Genomic DNA, 26,005 nt, shown 5'->3' with positions numbered 1-26,005 from the left:
ACTGTAAATGTGAACAGATACATACAGCTACAAACATATTTTTTTTTGTACTGGTGTTTGAAGTACAGAAATGGTGACACAGGTGATTCGATCTATCTGCAATGAGAACTACAGGCTTTACCTACCCGTGGCACAGTTTGCAGTATTTTACACCTATTATTTTACACCTCTCTTTTCAACATCTATTATTTTTGCATCACTTGTTAGCTGATATATTCATGACTCTGATCAATCTTGTTGAGCAAATATAAGAAAAGCCCTTTACATTGTTTTGTATTTGTTGTGTCCATAATGATGATTCTGATTCTGATTCTGTGTCACACTTTATCTGTATTAATAGCAGTGTGATACAGGGGGTAGTCAGTGTGTGTGTGTGTGTGTGTGTGTGTGTGTGTGTGTGTCACAAGATGTTTTTATTTTGTATGAGACTGTGCATCCTCCTCTAGATAATGAGCATATGAATACCCTGTGTGTGTGTGTGTGTGTGTGTGTGTGTGTGTGTGTGTGTGTGTGTGTGTGTGTGTGTGTGTGTGTGTGTGTGACAGCGAGGATGTGTGTTGCCAGTGAGACTGCAGGCCCACATTTTGTGTGTGTCTGTGTGTACACTGCTGTGTTCCAGCTGTCTGAGTGGATAAGGCTCAGTGGGCGGACAAACACAGTGTGTCACAAAGACGAACACACACTCAGCAGGGCATGGCTGTGGGTACTGGGCTAGAAAAGGGAGCGTCTGAGAGCACTGACTCAGCAGGGGTTTGCCAAGAGCACGAATCACAACTTAAGTGTGATAAACTTAAAAAAATAAATGAGGAAAAATTATTGATAAATCACTTTTCAGGACACATTGACCATACAAAGTGAATATCCCAGTTTGTCATCATTTTTAATTTATTAATTCATAGTTTTTAACTCCAATCACATACTGTCATATTATACACATTTAAAAAGCGTGTAGAATTTTTATAAAACATGATAATCAGTTGACAAACAGCGCTTTGTAGTTTTTGGTTCTGACTTCTGCTATCCATGAGTCTGAACCTCCTGCTTTATAAACTGTTAAGCTATCCCGTAAAGGTCTCCTTTCTAAACACTTTCAACACAATACTATGCATAATTTATCTTCTGTATAATTTATTACCCCGATGCGCTGAGTACCTACATTTCCAGAGACTTGAGAAATGTCTCAGATCTCCTTATGCTGCTTAAGTCTGAAACACTCAGTTTCAGTGCCAAAGCAGCCATGCAGCTGCAGCAAAAGAGAATAAGTGATGAGACAGAAAAAGAAGAGCTTTCAGAAACTCTGCTCTTTAAAATATAACCTCATTTCACAGAATTTTCTCTAGAAGTAGACTGGGTGGCAATCGCAGGACCAAAACAGTGAAGGACATCCTATAACTCACGCAGTAAACTCTGTTTACAATAACAACGCAAAGTTTATTAATCCTCTTTGACACAAACACAAATTGATTTCTATTTATTTCACTGGATTTACTTTCCCTTCTGTCAGGGCACGGTGCTGTCAACACATTAGCTCCCAAATGAACATCCTTTTTGTCAGAAAAGGAATAACAGTAACATAAAAAAGGTGTCAAGCTTTTAGGTGTCCCACACGACATCGTGCAGTCGTGTTTGCAAGTAGAGCAAAGTGTGTAGAACGTGAGGCAGATGTATGTTTGTGTGACATTAGAACTGTGGCAGAACAGTTGAAGAGCTGGCAGTGAAGAGTGGTGTCAGTCTGTTGGAAAATACAGCGTCCCACTTTGAGAGTTTAGTGTCAGCTGTTTGCCTGTCTTGATCTTTTTTTTACTGTGCCTGTGTTTAATGCCTCACATCAAGCCTATGAGAACAACAAACATTTTTTTCTTTTACCTCAGGAAAGTCACTGACGCTACTTCTTCATAAACGCTGAGTTTTCTAGAAGAGCACTTGAAGCAGTGTATCAAATATGCAGGCAACAACCTGAATCCTTTACATCCAGAATCTAGACGACATCACAAGGCATCAGTGAAGTGGTTGCTTATCGGGTGTAGGATCTCTGCCAGTTATAAATGGCATGGATGTTATGGGAACACGCTGGCACGCGTTTACACGTGCTGACGCTGCGGTGGCGGAAAACTCTTCCGCCTGCCCCTCCCCCTAGCCCCCTCCTCCTCGCTGCGAGCTGCTTTGCTCTCTCCTCCGCCGCAAAGAAGTCTGTGGTCGCCCTGAAGAATTCCAGCAGGGCTTTGTGGCACCACATGGTCCCACGGTTCGCAGTCGCACTGTTTTGCACCGCCGCAGAACCAACTGCGCTAAATGCACTTTCCTCTGGCTGGGTGGAGAAACCACAGTGACCTCCACGTTCAGTCAGGAGGAGGAAAAAATGTGGGTTCGTCTCAAAGAGTTCCAAGGGGATTGTGGATTGGGTGTCACCACGGACGGGGTCATCCTGGGCGCACACGCTCAGAACGGGGATAGCTACTTCGTCCACGTCCCTCAAGGGTTCGTTGCGCTCCCAGTAAGTGTCCCAGGCACCTGATGTGTTGTTGCAGCTCCCTGATGGTGCTGCTGAGGCAGAGCTCATTAGTCCAGACTGACAGAACAGCGACTCCTCCAGGCTCCGCAAGGAACAGCTGGAAAACAGGGTGTCAGTCTGTATGGTCTCATCCAGAACCGTCTTGTACCTATGAGTACACACACACACGCACAAAAACAAACAAATAAGCAAAAAAAAAAAAAACAAGAGAAAACCAGCACATCAATTCTGAAAAGTCGCATGGGCCTCACAACCCCTCTGTAGCTCTAATTTGAGCATCAGTACCTGGGTCACACTGCCTCTCAGAATCAATGACTTGACACTGAGCAGGCCATCTGTTGCTGCAGTAGCTTGATTGTTTATTAATTGTTTGTGTCTTTCCAGTGGCTGGTTAGGGACTGCTTGCAGCTGTTTCTTTCAATCCCCTTTTAACCATGCCTCCCTGCTGGGTCTCTGAAATGTCATCATCGTCCTTGTTTCAGTGTATTCATCATCATTTTATTCATCATCCTGTTTACACTGAGTTATATCGTCCCCAGGGTGAGTTGACAAGGGGAATTACCATTATCTTCTCTTTACATAGTGCACCTTTTTCCCAACATAACAGGATCCTGATGAACTGCATCTACACCTTCGAAACATTACCCTCTATCAAATACATAAGTTCAGATATATTTATGCAAGTTACTAATTGTCATTTAAAGGATATTACAACACAATTTTGTCTTCATGTTTCTGGTCCATAGTTCCCAATGGCAAAAACTAAACTTAATTGGTGACACAAGGGATCGCAATATAGCTAAAAAGGAGTAAGACAGAGTAGTCAGATGATGTAGTATTGAAGCCATATATTATGAAACGAAAACCAGACATTAATTCAGGGGACTGGGGTGTGATTCCTATGTGGCACTAAAAGTCATTGTTGAATTCTTTAGAGTCACTCTTATAACATAACCTCTCATGCATTTACCTATAGGTAACTAAAGTACATATTTTAGGGGTGGCTGTAGCTCAGCGGTTGACTGGGTCTCCTCTCAACCGATAAGTTGCTCCCAAAAGGGATAACCGTTGGTGCTGGTATGTTATTTGTACTGAAAAGCAGCGGAGCACTTTATGTAGCAGCCTCTGAGATCAGTGTGTAAAAGCACATTGACTGGCAGGCAGGTATTATATTAGTGCCATAAAGTCCATTTACCATTTGCCTCTATTCATTTGGCTATTTCATGCCATGATAACACAATTATTCACATACATAAACAAGTTAAGTAATAACCCCCAGCTGTTGATTTTTTCTTCTATGAATTCACCATGTTTGAGCATTTCCACTTTGAAATTGCCAACTAAAGAAGGGCTTTTTTATTTTTCAGATAAGTTCCTTTTCTTCTGTTATTTTAAAATTTTTGTGCTCAGAGCAATTTCATTGCACTGTTTTTTTTGTTTAAATCAAAGGACATCAGTGCTTGAATGGGAACGTTTTGGCCTAACCTTATTCTGCGTATAACAACTTTTGTCTACTTGCTTTAGTTTACATGAAGGCATTTTTCTTGTGAGAAAAGAGAGATTGTGGCCTACATGTTTGTCAGTTCTGTAAAAAATTGGGTAAACGTTTGACTTATTTACAACCGTTCTGGTTCTCTGACAGGCTGGGGTTCTTTCTCTGTCAAATATCATTTTATAGATGTTATAAACAGCAGAATGAGGGCTGTATCTAAACCAGACAAATGTTGTAATAATCCAGAATCGTACTTCTTTTTCATTTTTGGTACAATGTGTCTTGACCATTCTACCAAACATTTCCAAAGTAACAACTTATGCAAGCCTGTCTCCATTCCCTCTCTAGTTTCCCCCTCTGTACCTGCTGAGACATATCTTCTGGTAGAGCACCAGTGCCCACTGCAGCGGCCAGCACAGCCCGCTCTCAAACCAGCTCTGACAGCGGAACACGGGCGACAGGCAGACGGCAGCGGTGACGTAACTGGATGATCCGCACTCCCCTAGGTAAGACAGGAGCAGGCCGGACCCAGTGCTCTCGCTGACTGCGTACAGTCTCCCTGCAGGCTGTCTATGGCGAATGTATCGCACAGCCTCGCGCAGATCTGCAGGGTCGCCGAACTGCTGCAGTTTGAGGGTGGTGAGCGGGGTGCCATTGTGGCTGCGGCGGTTGAAAACTGCTGGAAGGTAGCCATGTGAGAGTGCAGTTTCACACAACTGTTGAGAGAAAAAACATACAGATTTATCACATATAATCCTCACATATAATCAGTTTTTAGCATGTTTGCCCCTCATAAAACAGAACAGTAATACTCAGGTTGTGAACATTAAAGGACATGAGGTAGTTGATGGTTGTACACTGTGTTTTTTTCTTACAATGCTGACATCATCTCTTAGTGAACTCTGAATAGGCCACATGATTACATAAGTGTAGCCTAGTCTCTTAGCTCTAATACCAAGAATGACACAATCCCCCCTTTTGTTCCCATTATGTTCTACAATACCATGTATCTTTGCAGTTGAAACACCCAAAATGGATGGCTTCTTTTATTGGAAAAGTATGGAAAAAGAAATAAACCAGTTGGTTGGAGAAGTAATAAAAACATAAAAACTACAGGATTGAGTGTTTCTATGTTTTACTACTCAATAAATGGGTTTAACTATTTCCACTCCATTTAAAAATACAACTTTGCTTGTTTCTAAAATCTAACAGATGTTGATCCAAATCCAAAAAAGGACCCCCAGAAGTAGATCCACCAGTCCAAACTCCACCATACAAAAGAATGACCAGGAGAGGATGCAACTCGGCTTGAAGATGGAGGGAGTCCAAATATTGTAGGCAGTACTCAGGCACCCTACATGCCTTATAGAGGATAATGTTGTGTTCAATTTTATAAGCTACCCAGAGGAAGCTCAGACAGCCTCTGCCTGTATTACTCAACTTCTCCTTCTGCAATACTGCATTACGTTGAAGAGTGTCATATATTGTTAAAGTTGACAAACTTCAAGGCACTGAACATCGTTATTTAGTGAAGTAATATGAAAAATTGATGGAATAACAAATTATGATAAAACTCCAAAGTGTAAAGTACTTGGTTGTTTTTTTTCTAACTAGTTCATGCTAAGTATTGGTGTCATCATTATTAGAGATTGCAAAGAGGCCTACGTAGTTCGATCATATCCAACGGTCAATCAGAAAAGCGAAAGTACTCATGACATGTCATCACGCCTCATTAATCCTTACCTTCAGCATAAGGCTATACTGTACAAAAACGTAGTCTCCTCTGCATAAAAAACTTGAAATTGAAAAGGAAACATTCAATACACCTGTAGACTGAATGATCAAATCCATAACAGTAGAAACACAAGGAATGTCAGGAAGGATTTGAGCAGAACTAACACACAGGAACATCTTGTATTAACTAATTCATAAGCCGTTTCTCTTACGCCTTAAACATTGAGTCATGTTTGATCCATGCTGAATATTATGAATCCCTTGATCCCAGTTTAATTCCCACAGATATTGAGATCTGCGATTTAATATTTCTCACTTTAATCTGCATGAGAGCCAGGGCCGCATGATGAATGTAGCAGCTCAGATTAAATTAGATGAAGTGAGTGTGAAAGGATTTACTCACGCCTGCCTGCTCAGGTATTAATAAAGCGTTTAGGTGTAAAACTATATCGTCAGACACTTCGGGGATCATTGTTAAATCACCCAATTTCACTGCACTGAGAGGGATGAGTAACAACTGCTCAGAGACTTAACACCACGAGGAGGAAGACCTCAATAGATCCAAATATACTCTCTAGAGAATATCTGTTACATTTATCATTTCTTCAGAAGAGAGGTGATTACTCATAAAGGAGGAAGGATGTGGTAACAAATCTGCCCTTCGTACAACAATTTACCAGGTTTTCACATAATGTAACAATTCAAAATCAGTATTAGACACAGAGGAAAGTTCAAGACACCAATAACCGTTTGTAAGAGAAAAATTGACTTCAATGCTACTAGGTCATACACATAGAGGCAGTCAACAAGGGCAGAGAAATCCAATAAGGGCAGATCCATAAAATTCAAAGTTCAAAACCGGGCAAGCAAACACAAGGCAAGTCTGGACACGAAGGAGACAATGACAATCAAGCAGCGGGCTGGTGGAAACACAGTGGTATATATACAGGTCAGACTAATGGCAGATGAGACACAGGTGTGTCGGGACAAAAGACGGGAACCAGAACATTGGCAGGAAGTAAGACTAGATATGATGCAAAAGCACCGGATTTACAAAATAAAACAGGAAGTGAACACAAAATGGTAGACTAACAGAATAACACAGATACATTTCAAAGAAATATAGGAATTCAACCTGCTCTCTGAATCTAAATTTATCGTTTCCGGCAATACATGTCCTGAATTGACATGTAAACAGTGAGAATAAACATTCATTTAAGAGAGCTCAACTTCATTGCAGAAACAGTAGGAAAACAAAGAGTAGCTTCTCCAGCAGTTTTCTGCCAGAGCTGACAAAGTGTCAGCTCAGTGACAAATTCCATCAGCAGGGACTCCAGACACTGGACAACTTGCCAGCTCTCATACACCCACACACACACACACACACACACACACACACACACACACACACACACACACACACACACACACACACTTACACACAGCATTTACACTCCCCACCCTCTACTCCACTCTGTGCTGGAACAATGACGCAGACATAAATACAGAAGTGCTCCTAAAGTTTGACAATATTCACTCTGAGGCATTTTAAACACACTGATCTCCCTCTGTAAGACCACCTCTAATGTTAGACAAACTTCAGCAGCTTCATCAGGACATGTGGCCTCAGATCAAGTTAAATGAAGGATGTTATTTGATTAAAAGCCTTTTAAAGAAAACAAAGCATCGCACTACAATGTCCTCTCCTCTATTCAGGTCAACCGTTTGCCCAAAATATTATTCAACAGGCCTGTGAGTCGATGCCTGCATTAAACAATTTAAAATATGGAGGTATATAAGTTCATGTGAAAATAAAGTAGACTGACTAAAGGATAGCTTCATCCTGCCGTGTGATAATATTGTGTAAAACTTCATATGCTCGCATTTGCAACTGATATTACTGCTACCGGGCAAACATGCAAAACAGCTGCTGACATTTTGCAGAGACGATAAGTGTCTCAAGATAACATTTGCTATGAATTGGAATCAATTGAATTACAAAAAAAGACTGATTGATCAATTATTGCAAACTTTATAGTTAATAGTAAATGTGTTTTTCTGACCAACATTGAATTGTTTGAATCATCAATTTTGTGTGTGTACAGTTTAAGCAGAAGCTGTTTCGTCTTGAAACTCTGACATTACATCAGATACACAAAAATCTTTTTTTTTTCTCCCTCTATCAAACACCGCAGTGCAGTTTGAGGGAGTAGCCTATGAAATCATGATAACCCAGAGTTACGGTGCTGTGAAGTCTTACAAAGGCAGACAAATGATGGACTGTAATGTATTTTAAATGAAGAGAGTTTTTCCTCTGGCTAGATTTCAAAGTGATAAACAACACAGGCATACATTCAAAGATCAGAGTCACTATCAGTTACAGAACAGCTGTTAAGTAACTTGAACAACTTAGGGCCTAAAATGCTCTTGTTCAGTTAGCCTCCATTAAAATGTTTTTTTTAATGATTACTTGTACGGGTTGACCGATTATCAGCTCAGCCTATTATCGTTGCTGATATTTGGCCGATAATCTATATCTCGTTTTCCAACACATTTGAAGATAACATTAATTCATTAAAAAGTGCGCTACTTTGGCTCTGCTACAGGTGTGTCTTTACCGCTGGGTCTTTTTTCACTTACCACTCTGTCTCACCTAATAACCAGCCCACAACAATGTCTGATTGGCTGGACGTCACACGAGTAAAAGCCAATCAACACTGAAGCCGGGTGGCACTGAACCAAACTGGGACGAGAGCAGGCTGGAGCAGGATTAGAGTATCCAGTTGATAATTTAAATAAAGTCTTGTGTTGGAGTTTGTAATATTGCAAATTCTAAATATCGGTGTTGTATTGGCTCTGGAAAAACAATATCGGTCGACCCCTAATTTCTTTATGTAGAGTTTTCTGTCTGCATTAAAAATAAAAAGTACCTCCTTCAAGTACTGTTTTGTTAAAAAAAAGTTATTGTTATTTTCTGCTAAAATAAAAATGTGTTTTGAAAGGTGAAGCATGAAAATTATGAGCAACAATTTGTCTCTCCAGCTGATTTGTACTTAAAGGCCTTAAAATATTTTTGCATGTAAAATTATTTTGCGATTGAAAAACAAGAGCCACCATTCCACAAAAAATATGTCAATGTGGAAATATATCAGGATTTCACCCGGGAGTGTTAACAAAAAATACAGAATTCATCAAGACAATGAGAGAAAACACAGCTCTTATGTTCAATCTGCTTCTTTGGCCTCTTACTGCAGCCACAGAATGAGGGCGTTTCTTGCAATTTGTCCTAAATTGAACGATTCTGACATAGAGAAATGTCCGACCTAGCACTGATTGACTTCTAATGCTACTATCACCTCTCCCACTGATCCATTAATGGCTGTTAATGTTAAACTTTCCGCACATTTACTGCTCGGGTGCTAAGCTCTTTTCCTATGCCACAGGGCATTTGGAAATTTCCAAAGCCTTTCTTTTCTAGCCATGCAAAGGCAAAATTAATGGTCCAACAAACCTATTATGGAAGTAATGAAGGCGGAATAACACATAATGAGCAGATAATACCCTACATTAAATCCATATGTAATGAAAAATATGTGTTGCGTAAAACGAGTGCCACAATAACACATTTGTGATTGTAGTGTAAGTAGGTCACAAAATCCTGGTCAAACTGCCACAAATCTATCTGCTCTTTCAGGAAAGTGTGACATGTGTAAACCACATGAGGCAGGACGGCTGCACCAGCTGGATGTCTGCTTCCAAGAACATTTATTACCTTTCAACACACTGCTTTAAACAGTAATCACAGGCTACTGAATGTGGGGCTCGTACTCACATGTCTGACACACCTCCATTTATTAAACATGCCTTCTATTGTGACTACTTAGTGATCCGGAGAATAAAAATGGGTGTCTGTGATGTGTGAGTGTTCAGTGTGAGTTTGGGGCTATGTGCCATACTATTAAATAATAAGTATCTTTTTATTTTGGACACTCTGACAAATGAATGATAATAAAAACAAGAAAAAAGTGAGTGTAGTGTGAGTGGTGGATTTCTCTGGAAACACCCAGGCTAGCTAGTCTATGCAAACATCTGCCTTTGAATGCATTGACCGTTCTTAAGTTTGCTGAAATAGCAGCATGTGTACCTAGATGATGCATTCAAGAAAGTCCTGAAACCCAAAAGCTGATTGGCTTTCGTGACAAAGCGTCAAGCAGATTCATAGCGCAAGCTGACATTTTTGATCTAGAAATGATTGTTAGCTGACACTTGCATGCAGATATCTGTTTCTCAAGATATTATAATCATTGTGAGATTATCGCAGATGAGAGCGAGGAGGATACAGTCAACATTCCTACAAATGTAATTCAAACGTAAGCCAGAATAACTCAACACTAAAATCTAACATATTTAGAACCAAGTCTTGTAAGACGGATGCCTTCACCAGTACAACCAGTTCACTCCTGTGTGTACAGATTCTACCATTTGAATGTACAATCTGTAAACAGAGATTACTGACAGTTAGGATTGCTGCAAGCAGCCGCATTTCTAACTCTCGAAAAGAAAGCCAATAAGCAAACTTCCTTGTATTTAGTGTTTTACTATCATTCGCTATTAAATTAAAACATATAATGATGCTTGACAGTGATACGTGAGAACAAGAGGAAGAGCTTTTTGAAAATGTCTTCTTGCTGTACATGTCTTGTGTGTGTGTCTTGCTGCAGAAAGAAAGAATAAAAAAAACAGATTTTTAGAAATCTGAGTGAGTACATTATAAAATGTAGCATTAACACTTTTTAATCCATGTCCAATAAATAAAAACTTTAAATGACTCTTGTCAGCTACTGTATACAATATACATGACTGAAATGTGCAGGGGGACAGAGTCTACATTCCCCTCTCTCTTTCTCCTTTGTGCTCTGTGTTACTGATATAGACCCATATGTGTATAAGCCCACACAAACATTTGCACTTTTTATCTGTCTTTCTGGCACACACACACACACACACACACACACACACACACACACACACACACACACACACACACACACACACACACACACACACATACATGCACATACATGCACACGCGCAGAGAGAGAGCGAGAGAGGGCGTTCTGCACAGTGAGTCTCAACAGTGACAGGAGCAATCTTAATTGGTGTATATCCCTTGTGGTGCCTCAGCTTTCAATCCTCCCAAGCGGAACCGGATGACAGCATTACAAATACTCTCTCTGATGATGGCCCCCTAAAAAAAGAAAATCTTCAAGGCAGATCTGTCTAAATGTAACAGCTATTCTCCATGATTGTTCAGTCTACACTTATGTGTAATGCTCTAACACTCTTATATTAGTCTTGCCTATATTTCTGCCCATTTCCCTTTCCTCTGTCTTCCTTTATCCTAGATTTCATCACCTAAAAAAAATGTTTTTTTCACTTCATATTAAGGTCAAACACGTTTGGGTTTGTAGAGAGTACCCAATACTTGTAGGGTTGTTGTTTCATTGAGTTAACTTTTACGAGATTTGCACACATAGAAGTATGAAATGATGTGAACTGGGTGAAACCAGGTGCCTGGAGTGGGGCGAAAGCCAACTGGCATTCACGATGAGCTGTGCTGCTCTTCCCCATAGCCCCTAAAGTCAAGCGATGCTTTGTAATACCTCACTCAATTACCTCAGTCAGTGTATTGAAAGAGCAGTTTGAAAGACTGGTGCTGCCTTCGCATCTGCTCATTTAACTGCTCAGCTTTTTTTCCCCCATCAAACTGAGCTTCCCTTGGCCTAATCTCACAGTGTCTCCTTTGCCAAAAATGGCCTGTTCTAATGCACATGCACAACATATTCAAATGTCTTTTTAAATTAATATGTATCTGACCTTTGGCTAGATTACATTTTGTAAATGATTTAGGCATTCAATATGTGTCTTGCATGTTTCTAGTCTATAGACCTTGGTTTCATTTTTATTATTTTTTTGCTTTTGTCATTGTCTAGTCTCTCTTTTTTGTTAATGTCAACACTTTTTTTGTTTTGGAAAGTATAGATGTTTAAGAAACTGAGTCATTAGCACATTCATTCATGCTGAAACGCTGATTTGAGACAAATCTTCCTGCTCTGTGAACTTTAAAGTTCACGAATCAGCTGAAGAAGTATTTACTAAACGAAGTCTGACCTTTGTCAAGGAAATCGATACACATGGGTTCCTATGAATGTCATGATTTATGAGGCTGATAGTTTATACAGACACAGAATCTTCCATACCTGCTATTTATTATGAAGCTGAGTTGTGGTAAACACATGTTGTTAAGGAGGTATTGTTCCCTGTACAACTGGCAAGTGTATGAAATGTTTCAATGACTTTTTATAGGGAACGTTCAATTGAATTTGGTGTTAATTCATCAATCTTTTACAACTTAAGTGGTTGTTGAGTTTCTAAACATATTTCATGGTTACACAAGTACTATCATCTCCTTATTATGTGGGCTACTGCGTAGTCTAATGTCTGTGAGGAAAGCCAAGAAAGTGAAGTTTACCTTTAACACATTTCTTGTGATCTTCCCAAAAGAGTTTGGTATGATGAGCAGGACCGGACTGGTGGAGTGACTGGAGGTCCTACGTCGTTTCTGATAGGATGGCACAGCCCAGTCCAAGGCCACCAGCCCTTCGTCGCTCAGCTGCAGGTTGTCCCGCACGAACTGGACCGGGCTGTCGTACGGCCAGCACGCCTCGTACACACTCTGCAGTAAGGCGCTAGCCTTCCACGTCCACCCGAAACAAGGTGTGAAATTACTGAAAGTCCTGCAGTTTTTAAGGAGATAGTTTGCAAGAGCTGACGGTTTGCAGATGAATGCCACGGTGCGTGATTTCTCGCCGGTCCCGTCGCTCCCTTTTCGGTCTGAGTCGCACCTCCCGGTGTTCTCCTTCGCTGCCTGTTGAGAAATCTCAAATCCTTGAAGCAAAGTATCCGTCTTGCTCTTGTTGCCAAAATATTTGGAGCCTGGCCAGATTAGGACCACCAGGATCGTAATGCACAGAGCTACAAGCCATCCCAGCATTGGCACGGTTGGAAGAAGCCGAATGAGCACAATATGGGCGATATCCTCCCCTTACTCTAAGTGTTAAGTTAAAAATTATGAATTAAAACTACGGATAATAGTCCAAGTTAACATTCTCAGGGTTGAAATTAGCCAATGTTATTGTCCTTAACGCTCAGCTGGTGTTTGAACCTAGGGCTTCCCTCCTGTGCCAAAGCGCACAAGCCCCTCTTCCTTGCAGGCGTGTTGTTTCGGTTACGCAGCGTTTCTGTCGTTAAAGCTCATTCAACAATGAACCTCACGTTTCCATTCTTGATAAACGAGGAGACTCCGTCCCTTTTTCATGCACTGATACTCTAACGGGCTCTGAGCAGGTCTGCGCTCCACCGGTGCTTCAGTCCAACAGCTAGGAGCGCAAGAAATGTCTGCGAGCATCGCGCCGGTACTGAGAGAAACGCCCCCAATCTTTTACACCCCCCCCCCCCCCCCCCCCACACACACACACACACACACACACACACACACACACTTCCTTAAGAGAGAGCAGGTACTGCCCGCGATTTTCTCCTCTTTAATAAGCCTCTCATTCAATTGCTCACTGCATATCAAGGATGTGGTACATCGTTTTTAAAACATGGACCCCTGTCATGATTCCCCCGTTTTTTTTCTTTTTCTCTCTCTGAGACCTACCAGAATAGAAGTAGTTTGTGCGCATGACCATTAATGGATATGAATGAACCCCAAAATTCGTCAAAAAAGGCAAATAATTAGAGAAAGAGGGCACAAATGAAATAAGCATGACATCCCGAGACAGTGTGAGCAGCTTTCAAAGTAAAATATTGTAACCTGTCAAGCAGGTTTCTGTTATTTGACTAAACACTGCAATGTTTTGCTCAGTGTCTGCACTTTTGTGACTGGAAGTTGAAGATAAGAGTGAAAGTAGGCCACTGCTCTCTGTGCACAGTGAGCTCTGCAGACATCTAGTTTGATTCAGGCTCATAACATTGATGTAATGTGATAACATCCTCTCTGCTATTTTCCTCGTCCGCAGCACCCCCTGATGCTATTTATGAAACGCAAACAGAAAAAATAGCCCTTTTAAATGGATTAATAATTAATGACAAGAGCAAGGAACTGAAAAGATTAAGCATTTGAAATTGTAATCAGACATGTTGGATGATGTAGGGAAAATAGAGACAAACATCCACAATATAGATTTTTTTTCACATGGACAAATGGCTCAAACAACATTTATTTTCTCCGTTAGTCACTGTATTCATATTCTGAGGCAAAACAATCAGAAGCCATTGGAAACTATTAAAAGATCCCAATTATGTCCAATTGGCACAGTAATCAGTGACAAACAGATGACGTGCTACTCTGTAAGATTGATAGATTTCATGGAAAGCTGTAGCTTTGCCACCTGTTCGTTAGGAATAACAAAGAGCGGCTGACAGCTGAGCATTAACTGTCTGCCATGATTGTGTGCAAGTAGCAGAAAACATACAAAAAAGAGAAGTTAAGAGTAGACTCACCAACTTTCATTGGCACATATTATTTCCTGTTAATAAGCTAAAAGATAATGGTCAAATGGGAGAAGCCGAGCACAGGATAAAGACTAGTTGGGTGGCTTGAAGGATCTCTTTTACACATCACTTGAATGCCAGAGCAGCTGTTGCCCTGTAGAGCTGGTGTGTGTGTGTGTGTGTGTGTGTGTGTGTGTGTGTGTGTGTGTGTGGGGGGGGGGGGGGGGTAATTTCCTCTGCATGCTAGACTCTGATCATGAGACACTTCCCTTGATAACCAACTGAGCTGTTGCAGCCCTTTGGCAAGATCATCCCTCAATTATGTCAAAGGCTCAGTGGTGGTCTGTAGAACAACAACATTTATTGTTGACGTATTTTTAACAACATTTATTTGGGTCATGATGACTCATTGACCTTCAACCTGCATTTTTCTTCATTCAATAACATCTAAGATGTTTTTTTTACCTTAAAGGGATGATAATAACTCAATATCACCTGCCTGGCAAAGACACGCAAGAAATATTAAAAAACTGCTTCAGGTTCAAGAGGTTAAGTGAAAACTTCTGTGTTCCTTGTGTAATATTTTTTTTTTCTGAAAACAGTTTCAGAAAACATGTATCACAGTTTTCCATGATGTCATATTTTACTTGACATGATCTTTTGTTTTTCAAGGCCTTTCAGAAATACATTGAAGTCACCAAAGGGGAGGGGGGGGGGGGACAGCAAAAAAACACATTTTGAATGATTGTGTTTCAATTTAGGCAATCACTCTGATGACCGCCTTGTCTATTAAATAAACAATGCTTAAAATCAGTCATATGTGGATCAGATCAATGACATCCAGGTTTGCAAATGAAAGATATCTTACTTAGAGCATTTTCATTTGCAAAAGACATTCCCCCTGCATAAGTTGTCCAGACTCACAGTCATTGACTCCCAGTAGGTCTCTCGAAACAAAGACACATGTGGAATACAGTAATACACTTTGCATTGAGAGGAGAGGTACGAGAAAGGTCAACAACTTCATTTGAATCTCGTGACAAAATTAGACAGCTACGTACTTAGTTTGGATGACCAGGTAGCATGGGCTGATCTTGACGACTCGATCAAGGACTCAGCCTTCTGTGAAATGTCACAAAGGCCGCCTCAAAACAAATACCTTCGGCTGTTCTGTGTTTGAAGACCCTGACCCTGGTTTTAAAGTTTATTGACAACTGACAAATACACAGAAAGATTATCTGGTTGGAGACATGTGAAGCACAGGCACAAAAACATGCTAATCCATATTATAACAACCAAATGTAAGGTCAACTATGAGGAGGGATGTTTGTTGAAAATGTAGTCCTCAGAAGTGACAGCATGTAGTATCATGTTAACTTACTTCAAATTAAAGGCATCTAACCTCAAATGATTGAGAAGTGAAACAGATTACACACCCATAATCTTTCTATTCTCCAAACAAATTTTATTATAGAACATTTCTAGATCAATGCAAAATGAATTCCTCGAGGCAAGAGATGGGGAAGAAACTAACCCAGTAACTTCTCACTGACCTCAGATGAACGATGAACACATTCACACAAACTTAATCTACAATCAAACATGCTTTCACAGGCAGAATCTGGAGTCATTTCCCCGGAGTGCTGAAAGAATATAAAAAGGAATGGGCCAAAATGAGAACATAGCCTGGAGGTTGCACTTTATCCTACATTATGTTTAATGAATGAAGTCTACTGGCTACAGTTCTGCTGAAAAGTACATGTTTTTAATGTTGCAGAGTAGGTACATTTAATATAATGGAGCAAATAGAGCAATATAAATTAAGCTTAATGAAATCAAGTGTATAAAGGAAAAGTAGTGAAAATAGTGTCTTGTGTAAATACGACAGAAAAAACAAAAACCCTCACTACTGACACTCTCCTGTCAAGCTCAGGTGAGTGAAGTCATAAAACTAAATGAGGATCTATAAATGGCCATTTTTCAGAAGGTGCAGGTGATTCAATTCAGACACTTTCTTACTGGTTTTAAGTCTTCAGAAATGCATTTTCACCATGGCAGCATTGATTGTCAGCTTATAAGTCATGTAAGATAGGTTGGTAAGTTACACACAAGCTGTTTTCACACATGCACTCCTGAAAATTTCTCCAAAATGTCAGGACAGCCTGCCCCTGAATCTTACTGAGTTGCTTCACATGAGCAGCTCCATGACCTGCACGTCATCTAACTGTTGGTGCACCATTCACGTAATCTAAACGTCATCACCCAATGTGCTCTATTGGAGGCCAGTGCTAGCATTTTTAACCACACATGAACAAGCAAGGCTAGCTTTTTTTCTGCTGCTGCATTTTTTTTGTTTACTTAGAAAGCTGCTGTTACATATAAAGCTTCAGGAACAAATATGAGGTACTGATGTAACACTTGTTTTTAATCTTCTCACCCAAAATGACAAACTATTCCTCAAAGAATCAAGAGTGATTTTGCTTTTCTGCACAGTTTGCTTCAGAATTCAACCTCTAACTTACTGAGCTCAACTGGATCACACCAGACAACATACATGTTATATCCATTATCGGAATTAACAGTGACAGAATGAGAGAAAAGGTTTATACTCAAGTTACTACAGCACAAGGACAACCATGAGAAAAAGGTAGTAAAGACACTGACAAAGTCATTAAACCAATGAAGAAGACAGATTGTGCTCTGTGTAGCCCTGTGACTCATGGTTTACAGTTTGTGTTTGGATATAATTTGTCCCTCCCCTCTGTATTTTGAATGTTAGTGTCTTCTCTGTGGGGATGCAGTCCAGCTGTGGTTATTTAGGAGTATTTTCATAGTGGAGTTGTAAAAATGGAGACTCCTCATTTGGTCTTAAGCATCCTTGTCCTGCCTTCTCTCCCTCCTCCTCGTCCTCTCCAGGCTCCACCCCTCATGCCGGTGTTGCCATGGCACGGCCTCGACTTTTGACATCAAAACAAATCGTGATGGTACCATTCCAACCTCAGAATTCAAACAGATTACCGTAAAGGGAACTGGAGCGAGATCCTGGCTCAGACTGTTTTTTTTTTTGTTGGGACTTATTTTGGATTGTTTTTGGGGTAAAGTCAGTACTAATCAGAACTCAGACATCCCACCTATAAGTACACAAAAACGCCAAAAAGTTACCCTGCATCTCCTCTCACCAAACCTGTAAATACAACCACATGAACTCACGTCATGGTTCGCTTGAACTTTTTCCAAACATCGGCATCTATTTATGTGGTGTTGCTGTACATGTCCCTCCCTTGAACTCGGACTATGATGTAGGTTTGCTGTTGACTGACTCACACCCGTGAACAGACAGATGTGTTCCTTTCTTCTTCTACTCTAGGTGAATATCTGAGAAACAAATCCAAACACATTGTGTACACTTTTGCACTCTTGCCTTTTTATAACATCAGTAAATATGAATTGAGAGCATATGTAAACATTGTCTGCCACAGGCGTTACAAAGAGAAATAGATTGACTTTTGATCTGCAGATGTTTTCTAAAGCCACAGGCCGCCCAGCCAGCCACTTGCACAAGTCAATACATGACCACATCCTTCCTGTCCCTTATACGCTTCCTGTGACATCTAAATGACAGTAACACTTTCATAACACTTTCTCATGAGCTAATGCTATATGAAGGGATCAAGATGCATACTGAACAGTAATAGCCAAGAAGGATCACTCAGAATCTTTGAAAACACAAGCGTCATCGATAACAAATGCTCTGATAAAGACCTGTTCCACAGCACTATCTTAAATGAAGGCAGCACAAGAACCATGGAAGGAAAGTCTTGCAACTACAATCTGCCAACCCCTCCCCATAAACCATGTCCTCATTTTAAAGCTCAACGACACGAAAGCTAATTTGAGACTTATTCTCTGACATATTTATCCTCTGCCAGTGGGCCAACTCATTAAACAAAAGACGGGTAAAGCTGTTCATTAAGTAATGAAGACATGCTGTGACAGAAATTCAAAGACAGAAAGGAGCAGGGCAGTAAAATATAACCAAAAGAGGACGAAGGTGCACAAGGAGGTCAGAAAATAGCAGAGAATTAAGGAAGTGATATACGGTATGTAGGCCTGTACAGAAAGAGATATCATAGTGTGATGAGGTGGCACAGATGAAGGGTCAAGAGAAATATGCACAATTATGCAGATGTGCCCAGGAATCTTTTTTGCCTGTTGACCTTCCTCTCTGTAGAGATGAGTGAGATGACTGTTGGAAAATAGATTAGCTCAAGATTAGCGAGTCTCTGATGTCAGTATGACAGTCTCTTCTCATGCTTTTCCTCCTCTTAAGTTAACCATCAGAGAAATGCCTGGTTACAGATGATTGTGACACCCACACCAGTGGTATCAAGCTGTACATGTACATATCAAAGCTGCTTTCTTTAATGAAACAATTCCAATGTGTTACAGAATGTGAAGCGATCGATACCTTACTGCTAGGCTCTGAAAACCTCTGAATCATGCTCTTGTCATGATGACAGGTGCTATACGTTTAAGGACTTTAATGATAATGTATTTGTGTTTTCTCCGGTGTTGATGTTGCTGGTTTGAGGGGGACGGGCTTGTTTGAAAAAAGTGACATTGCAACATTAACTGTGAGTTAATCTTAGCTATTGATATTTGACAGATGAAGAAATTGATTATACAGTATGAAACCAAGGGGCTTGATAATGTTGAAGGGTGACTTGGTAGAAGCAACTCCAAAAAAAAATGGTCTAACTTTTTAAATGTTCTCTCAGCATCAGGTCAAAATCAGTTTGAGCTTTCTTTTTCTTTTCTTTTTTTTTTTTACATTGTTGTGATTCCCTGCTTGAGATTATGAGACAAAACAAAACTGGAGAAATGCTGCAGGAATGGGCGTCAGCAAATTGGCTGATTCCAGAATGTATCAAATGTCCCCTAAGGTTGAGTCTGTGGCTTAAAAATGTTTTAGTAAAACGAGAACAGGGCAAAATATGTTGAGCTCCAACTTGGCTGCAGGAAAGTGTTTTGAAAAATAGCTCAGAAAGTGAGAGTATGAGTAGTTTCACTACTGGATACTTACAGTAAGACATATTTCTTGATGAACATGAACTTGATGAAACATGATAAACGCTTTATGGGCCTAAACTGACTGGATGATTTTAAATTGAAAAGACATTTCTCAACAGCTGTGTGTGAAGGTAGGAAAATTGTTTTTAAATGTCACAACTTGAACTTTAGTTGCATGCACACATGGCAGAAAAAAAAAATCAACAATTAAGTTAAGTAAACCCATGGGAAAAAAAGCAAGTAGGTGAGAGGGAGGGAATAATCATTTTTGCCTGGAGAGTTATATCAGTTAGCGATAATTAAAAGGGTAGAACATCTGAGGAGGAAGTGAAAGGAGAAGGAATGAGCCAGGACAGCATTTTATAGGGATCCAGGTTTAGGTTTATTAAAGGGATGTTGAGCCAAGAAGAGGGAGGACAACTCAAGGCTTCAAGGCAAAAAGTAAAGGTACATTTTAAAAAGACACACAATCCAGGGAAGAATATAAATAACTAGATATACTACCGCTAGGAGAGGAAAAGTTTAATAAAGATATTAGGCCACCAAGGTGTAAGGAAGTTTATGCTGTAGTAAGGTGAGCAATGAATTCTTAGCCTCAGGGCTAAATGAAGTCCCAATACCAGGTTTACAAAAGTGCACCTGATGTTCTCAGATTCTTTTGGAAGTTACTACGAACAGTGTTGGATTAACAAATTATACCAAGAGCTTGTTGTAGAGCAGAGGAAATCCAGATTCCCAATCCCAATTGTTGGCCACTTCAGTCAAGAGTTCAAAACTTCAACAAGTTTTGAACTCTACATTGATGTATCTTCAACTTTACAGTTGATGTGGTAATCTTAAAAGCATTCAATTGCTTATTTGTACATATTAAGATGCAAAATTTAAGTTTATTTCTGTCCAATATTTACTTTCCTTTAGCTCTGCTTTTGGTCTCTACCCAGTTTTCATGGAAATTTCTGCCTCATTTGTGATTAAATGCTCCAATATGTTCACCAACTAGTTTCCATTACTTTCCGTCAACTGCGGTGACGAACTGGGATATGAAAAAAAGGTCATGGCATTTACAACAGACCAGCTCTGTTTTTCAAAACCAACACCTACCCGACTGTTAACATCAAAAGCTTGAGCTAAAACCATACAGACTGACTAGAATGGAGAAATGTGCAGCATAGAACACACATATTACCTACAATATATAATCACTACAGTCACTTAAGTATGTTGACAATGATTTAAAACCAAGTGCACTAAAGCACTACATGCTATGTTCCACTAAAGAGAAACATTCAGCACAAACAGGGGTTTGGCAGTAGAAGTTTTTTTTACAGGCAAATATATAATAATACAACAGTTTCACACAATTTGAAAACGCCCTGCACAGCTACAACTCATATTACAGTCGGTCACCAGAGTATTAAAGGAAGAATGTACGATATTTTACACATAAATACAGCAGAAATCCAGTATATCCTCTGTAAATAACTCTCTGAGTCATGGCTGTCTACAATGAGTATGACGCGCGAGTCGGGCTGGCTGTGATGATGTCTGAGCCGTATTTATATCGTGTTTACATGGAGGACGGCTGGCCAGCTCATCCCCTTGCGTGTAAAATGTGGTTAAGTCAGGGACTAGAGAAAAGGAGAATAACATACTGTACTCATTGTTTATTTGAATGTCACGTAAGCGTTTTTAGATCACTGTTATTCCATGTAAATTTACATGCAATGTGAATCTACGAGCAAACTAAAGAGCGCTACCATTAGCCTGCTAACACAACAATGCAGCTCGAGACAATGGCAATTTTGTCCGCCACTTGCACTGAGCTTAAATAAATGTGCGTTCCAATTTGATTCGCTGTAGGAGAATGCAGTGTGGCGGAGATGTCACCAAACAACGATTTGTTTTGGTTTCATGCTGGTGCTCAAGGGCGACATCTACCGATATAAACTGTTATTTTCTTCTTAAATAATCTTTTCTAACATAAAAACATGTTACACATTATTTATTTTGTTAAATCAGTTGAATGATGAGCCGTTCTGAGTGGCCCAGTTCCAAGTTTGGTGGCCCTTCTGGAATTTGCCCAAATTTCCAGATGGCCACTCGGTCACTGGCACTGACTATTCTGTCAGTCTATAGAGCTTTTTCACAAACAAATAGCCAAGGGGCTGGTGTAGCTCAGTTGGTAAAGCAGGCGCCCATGTACAGAGGCTAAAGACCTCATTGGTATCTGGTTCAACTTGCAACCTGTGACTATTTGGTGCATGCCATCACCAATCTTCCCAAGGGCGGTTCTAGGCAGTGCCCCTGTAACACTGAGCTTGGTCTCCCCTGTGGCCACCCCTCCAAAAGGAAGAGCCCCCCCTAATAACACATACACAGTATTTGACTCAACAACCTGACTCACAATCTAGTTTAAATACTGTTACTGAAACAAATATAATACATGGTATTTAATTTTGTGCACTATTATTGGCATATACTGTATATATATATATATATATATATATATATATATATTTTTTTTTTTTTTTTTTTTTTTTAAAGTGATCATCTTTGTCTATTTTTCACCTGGGTGTAATGTTCTACTCTGACAAAACAACTGGCCCCAGTTTGGCCTCCTCAGTAAAAAAGTGGTCTAGAACCACCACTGAATCTTCCTTACACATTCTTTCCTGTCTCTCTACATCCATACGGCAAAAACAAATAATAATAAAAAAAAACAGTAATAATTACAAAAAAGCATTGCCTACTGTGTGTCAAAATTACACTTTAAGAGCAGAGTCAATAAATTATCTTCTGCAACTAAGGTTAGAAAGAACTGCTGGAAGAAACAACTGAGTTAATACAAGGTTAATTAACAATTGACATTTGCTTATAGATGTTTTATTGATACAATAGAGTAATGACACTGACTGTAAAGTATATAAAATATTCGTTTTTTGAAATTACATAATGTTTCCAAGGCCTTCTGTCTAAACAGGCCACTTACCAGCCCCTCCCTGCTCATACTCTTTCTTGTGAGCACATTTTTGTGTGGTTCCTCTCATGACACGAGAAGGGGCATTTGAATGTGACATCCTGAACTCAACTTGCAGGTAACCATGGTGATGGCTTTCAAGGGAGCCACCTAGCTGACACTGGAAAGTTGGCTTACACGTGCATCGATCCCCAGGTAGAAGCACTATAGTGTAAATGTCAGGTGAAAGAATTTCACAGCTATAGAAACGCCAAAGTCAGGATCAAAGCTGACCATAACCCTGCAGGTGGCTTTGGATGACGTTAAATATAATGAACACAGAAAGTACAATGCTCGTTAAATCTCCCACAGGTTTTGTGATGGAGGCATACCTAATTAACAAGATGAAAGCCAATCCCATATGTGTATGCTGGACTTCATCCAATTACAGCTGAGATGCTGCAGTGAATCCAAGCTCCTTTGTTGATCCTTTTCACGGATGGTCACACACATTGAGCTACAAAGCTAAAACGGCCTCCCTGTGAGGGTGCAGCATGCTGTTTACATGTGTGTTTGTGTGTTGTGTTTTTCTCTAATGTGTGTCTATGGCCTTTTTGCCAGCACTCAATGTACAGTCAACAGAACATGACGCCTCAGTGACAGCGTGCTGGCCGGAAAAGCCTGACAATGAAGAAGTGCATGCGGGATCCACCAATCGGTTAAAGTAGTCCTGAATGTGTTCTGAAGACAAAGCCTAAATCATGGAGAATCAATCTTTTTAATTACAGTTAAAGTAATAATTTTTATTTTCTAAATTATAAAAATTTCTGTTCAGTCACTATAAATCTAAAAACGTATTGCCTATCGTCTGATAACAGTATACGTAATGCCTCATGGAGCTAACTTTTGGGGTATTTCCAGTGTAGATAAGCAGTAAGTGAAAAGCACTTCCTTCGCTGTGCACTGCATACAGTGTCATTTGCAGTGTTATTAGCAACTTGAGAAGTTACCGTGTGCTTAGATAAAGAGCCCAGTGAAATTCGCCCCTCCACATACAGTATGCCAGCAAAAAACACACCCATTGTTTCGTTACATTCCCCCAGATGAATGCTTGATCATCAGTTTCAGGTGAGACTCAGGTTACCTGTAAATATTAAGTTGCACCAAGCTCTTCTCTGTGTCTAAATTGAGCTGTGTCAACCTTTATAGAAACTGATTCATATTGTGATTTACTTGAAAATGTCTTAAGTTTACTATAATTACATGGTGCATTATGTTAAAAGCAAAAATGCAAGCTTGCTAAAGTCTATCTTCAAGGGGAGAAGTAAACAAACTTCTTTGCATTTTAACTAAAATATGTTTGATGATGAAATCTTTGATCTAGAATAGATTGTAAGTTGCACTTGCATGCAGAGATCTGTTTATAGAGATAAATAAATGGAAGTAAGATTACCGCTGACGGGAGCTGGGATGTGGTTACTGCAGAATGCGTTCAGCCTGTTTTTGCTCTCAAATGTATTACAAAAAAACCAGAACACTTCCCTCCCTAAAATCCACTGGGAAGTCACCGCTTATCGCTGCAAAAAGCATTATAATACTGATAGAGCGTATGGTGCACTTGTTGATCCGATATGACATAAACTTGAAAAGTTATGTTACTTATCAGGGGAAAAAAAGATATCACCTGTCAGGAAGGTGGTGGGGGGGGGGGGGGGGGGGGGGGGGGGGGGGGGGGGGGGATTGGGACGCAAGTGCGGACCCAGGGGTGTCTCAAAGTTATCCCAGAAGGATAACCACAAAATCGCAATAGCGATAGATTGGAAAGGGGGGGGGAAAAAACAACGAAACTGTTTAGAGCCACAACAGGCTTCCTAACCTAAATAATGCACCGAAAAGGATTAACTAAACCACTGCTGACTCAAAACCAAAAATTGTCCAGGAGACCCAGAAAACACTAAACAAAAAGCAAAAGCTGCCAGGGAGACCTTTGATAACACAAAAGACTGGAGTCGACACTAAACTATCCAGCACCCCAAGTTAAACACTGGGAGACCTGCAACGGAAATCTTCTGCAGAGAGCTCTTACTTGGTGTTTATACGTAGATACACACAACCACTCGCGAAACCACAGGGAGAACCTCACTACTTCTGAAGGTGAGATAATGAGTCAGCACAGAGCACTGGAGACTCGGGGTATATGAAGACTCCCCACACCTGGGCTCAATCAAAGCCAATCAGTGCCACACACACCTGATTGCAATGAGTTGATTCTCTCAACACTCTTAATGAGCAGGAAGAGTGAGTGCCCTCACAATCACCCATTTGATCTTGATCTTTTTACTTAACAAGGTAAGAGTTAAAGTGGCAATCAGCTACCTTCTTCAGCTAATATCCACTGCAACAAGTTCCTTAACTTCATGGACTGCAGGGCAACATGTTGTTGCTGCCTCCAGTTGACAACTGTGTTGGTGTTTTGGGTGCTCCAGTTGCACAGAGGACTTGAAAATCTCTTTTTTCACCTAATTTCCTGCCCCCCACCTCCTCAATTGCCCATAATGCAATAATTAAAAAAAAAAAAAAAACAATTCTACAAAACTGTTTAAAGAAAGTAGCAGCCTTTGATATTTTTCATAAAGTATAGGACAATGTCAATAATAGTCTAGTTGACACTAAATTTGCCAAAGTTAATTCAGAAATATTGGGCTACCTAAGCTGCAGTACTGAGTTCTGATTAGTCACAGTAGATGGCATTCATCTTAACGCATGCTTGCACCCAAACACACACACACACACACACACACACACACACACACACACACACACACACACACACACACACACACACACTCACTCACCTTGCTGCTCTGTTAAGGACGTATGAAGTAATGAAATCTTTAAGAATCCGTCAAGTCATTGGGTTTATCCGTAAATCTTCCTCTGACGCCAGTGAAGCGGAAGTCAGAGCATTTCATTACAATTTCTCCAGTGCTGAACCATAATCAGAGCAAGGGTCGAAAGAACTCGAAGGTCAAAAGCAGCAGGACATTCCTCAGTGTAGCTTAATACTTTTTAAACAGGAGCAAGTGAAAAGATAGAATCATAATGGCTTCCAAATGACAAGTGTTTTCTATTACTTTGGAGGACTCTGCAGGAAAACTGAAACTCTAGAAACATAGATTTGCAGTCATCATTATATCTCCTCCTAAGGGTCAAATGTTCGGCTTTATTGAAAAGTCTATTTTAGTCCAAGTCCTGTTTCGTAGAAAGGACAAAATGTTTTTTGAACCTGTTTTCTCTGAGTTTGTATTTTTGTGTATTTCTTTTGAATTCCTTCCTATATTCAGGATGTATATTTTTTTTTAGTTTAGCTGTGTGTTATAACAATAAGCTTAACGGTTTACTTGGTCATGCTTTTTCTTCAAACTGTCAGTTTTTTCACATATTTAAATCTGAAACTATAACCACATGATTGATGTCCCTTCTGCATGAAAGCTGTGCTAATGCTCTGTTGTAACTTTATGGTTTGATTGTATCCAGCTACTGTGCAAACTGTTCCCAGATAACAGCAGGTTGGCATATGCTGAAGGGGAAAACAGCACTTGATAAGAGAATATTAAGCCTTTTAACAACATCACATGCAAATTTGTTTCATCTCATACATGGATTCCACTCTCATTGGTCA

General features: G+C 40.1%; 1 protein-coding gene across 1 annotated transcript; it reads right to left on the bottom strand.

Annotated features, from left to right (window-relative positions):
* Window positions 1–861: 861 nt before the first annotated feature.
* abhd15a (abhydrolase domain containing 15a) lies at window positions 862–13,230 on the bottom strand. Its single transcript, XM_061046438.1, has 3 exons — window positions 12,271–13,230; window positions 4,368–4,720; window positions 862–2,660 (listed from the first exon to the last, which is right to left on the bottom strand). Exons 1-3 carry the CDS (start codon window positions 12,790–12,792, stop codon window positions 2,015–2,017), a joined length of 1,521 nt encoding a protein of 506 aa, XP_060902421.1. The 5' UTR covers window positions 12,793–13,230; the 3' UTR covers window positions 862–2,014.
* Between the last annotated feature and the right edge of the window lie 12,775 nt (window positions 13,231–26,005).

This window comes from Labrus mixtus, chromosome 9 (assembly GCF_963584025.1).
Source record: "Labrus mixtus chromosome 9, fLabMix1.1, whole genome shotgun sequence".
Lineage (NCBI taxonomy): Eukaryota > Metazoa > Chordata > Actinopteri > Labriformes > Labridae > Labrus > Labrus mixtus.
The sequence above is the reverse complement of the archived record's forward strand: the minus strand, read 5'-3'. Positions and strand labels throughout refer to the sequence as shown.

Excerpts from the sequence above, each read along its gene's own strand:
- abhd15a (XM_061046438.1), bottom strand. The coding sequence starts at position 12,792 with ATGCTGGGATGGCTTGTAGCTCTGTGCATTACGATCCTGGTGGTCCTA. Across the intron at positions 4,721-12,270 it reads TCACAAGAAATGTGTTAAAG|TTGTGTGAAACTGCACTCTC; the intron begins GTAAACTTCACT and ends TTCTCTCAACAG. Across the intron at positions 2,661-4,367 it reads CAGAAGATATGTCTCAGCAG|GTACAAGACGGTTCTGGATG; the intron begins GTACAGAGGGGG and ends GTGTACTCATAG.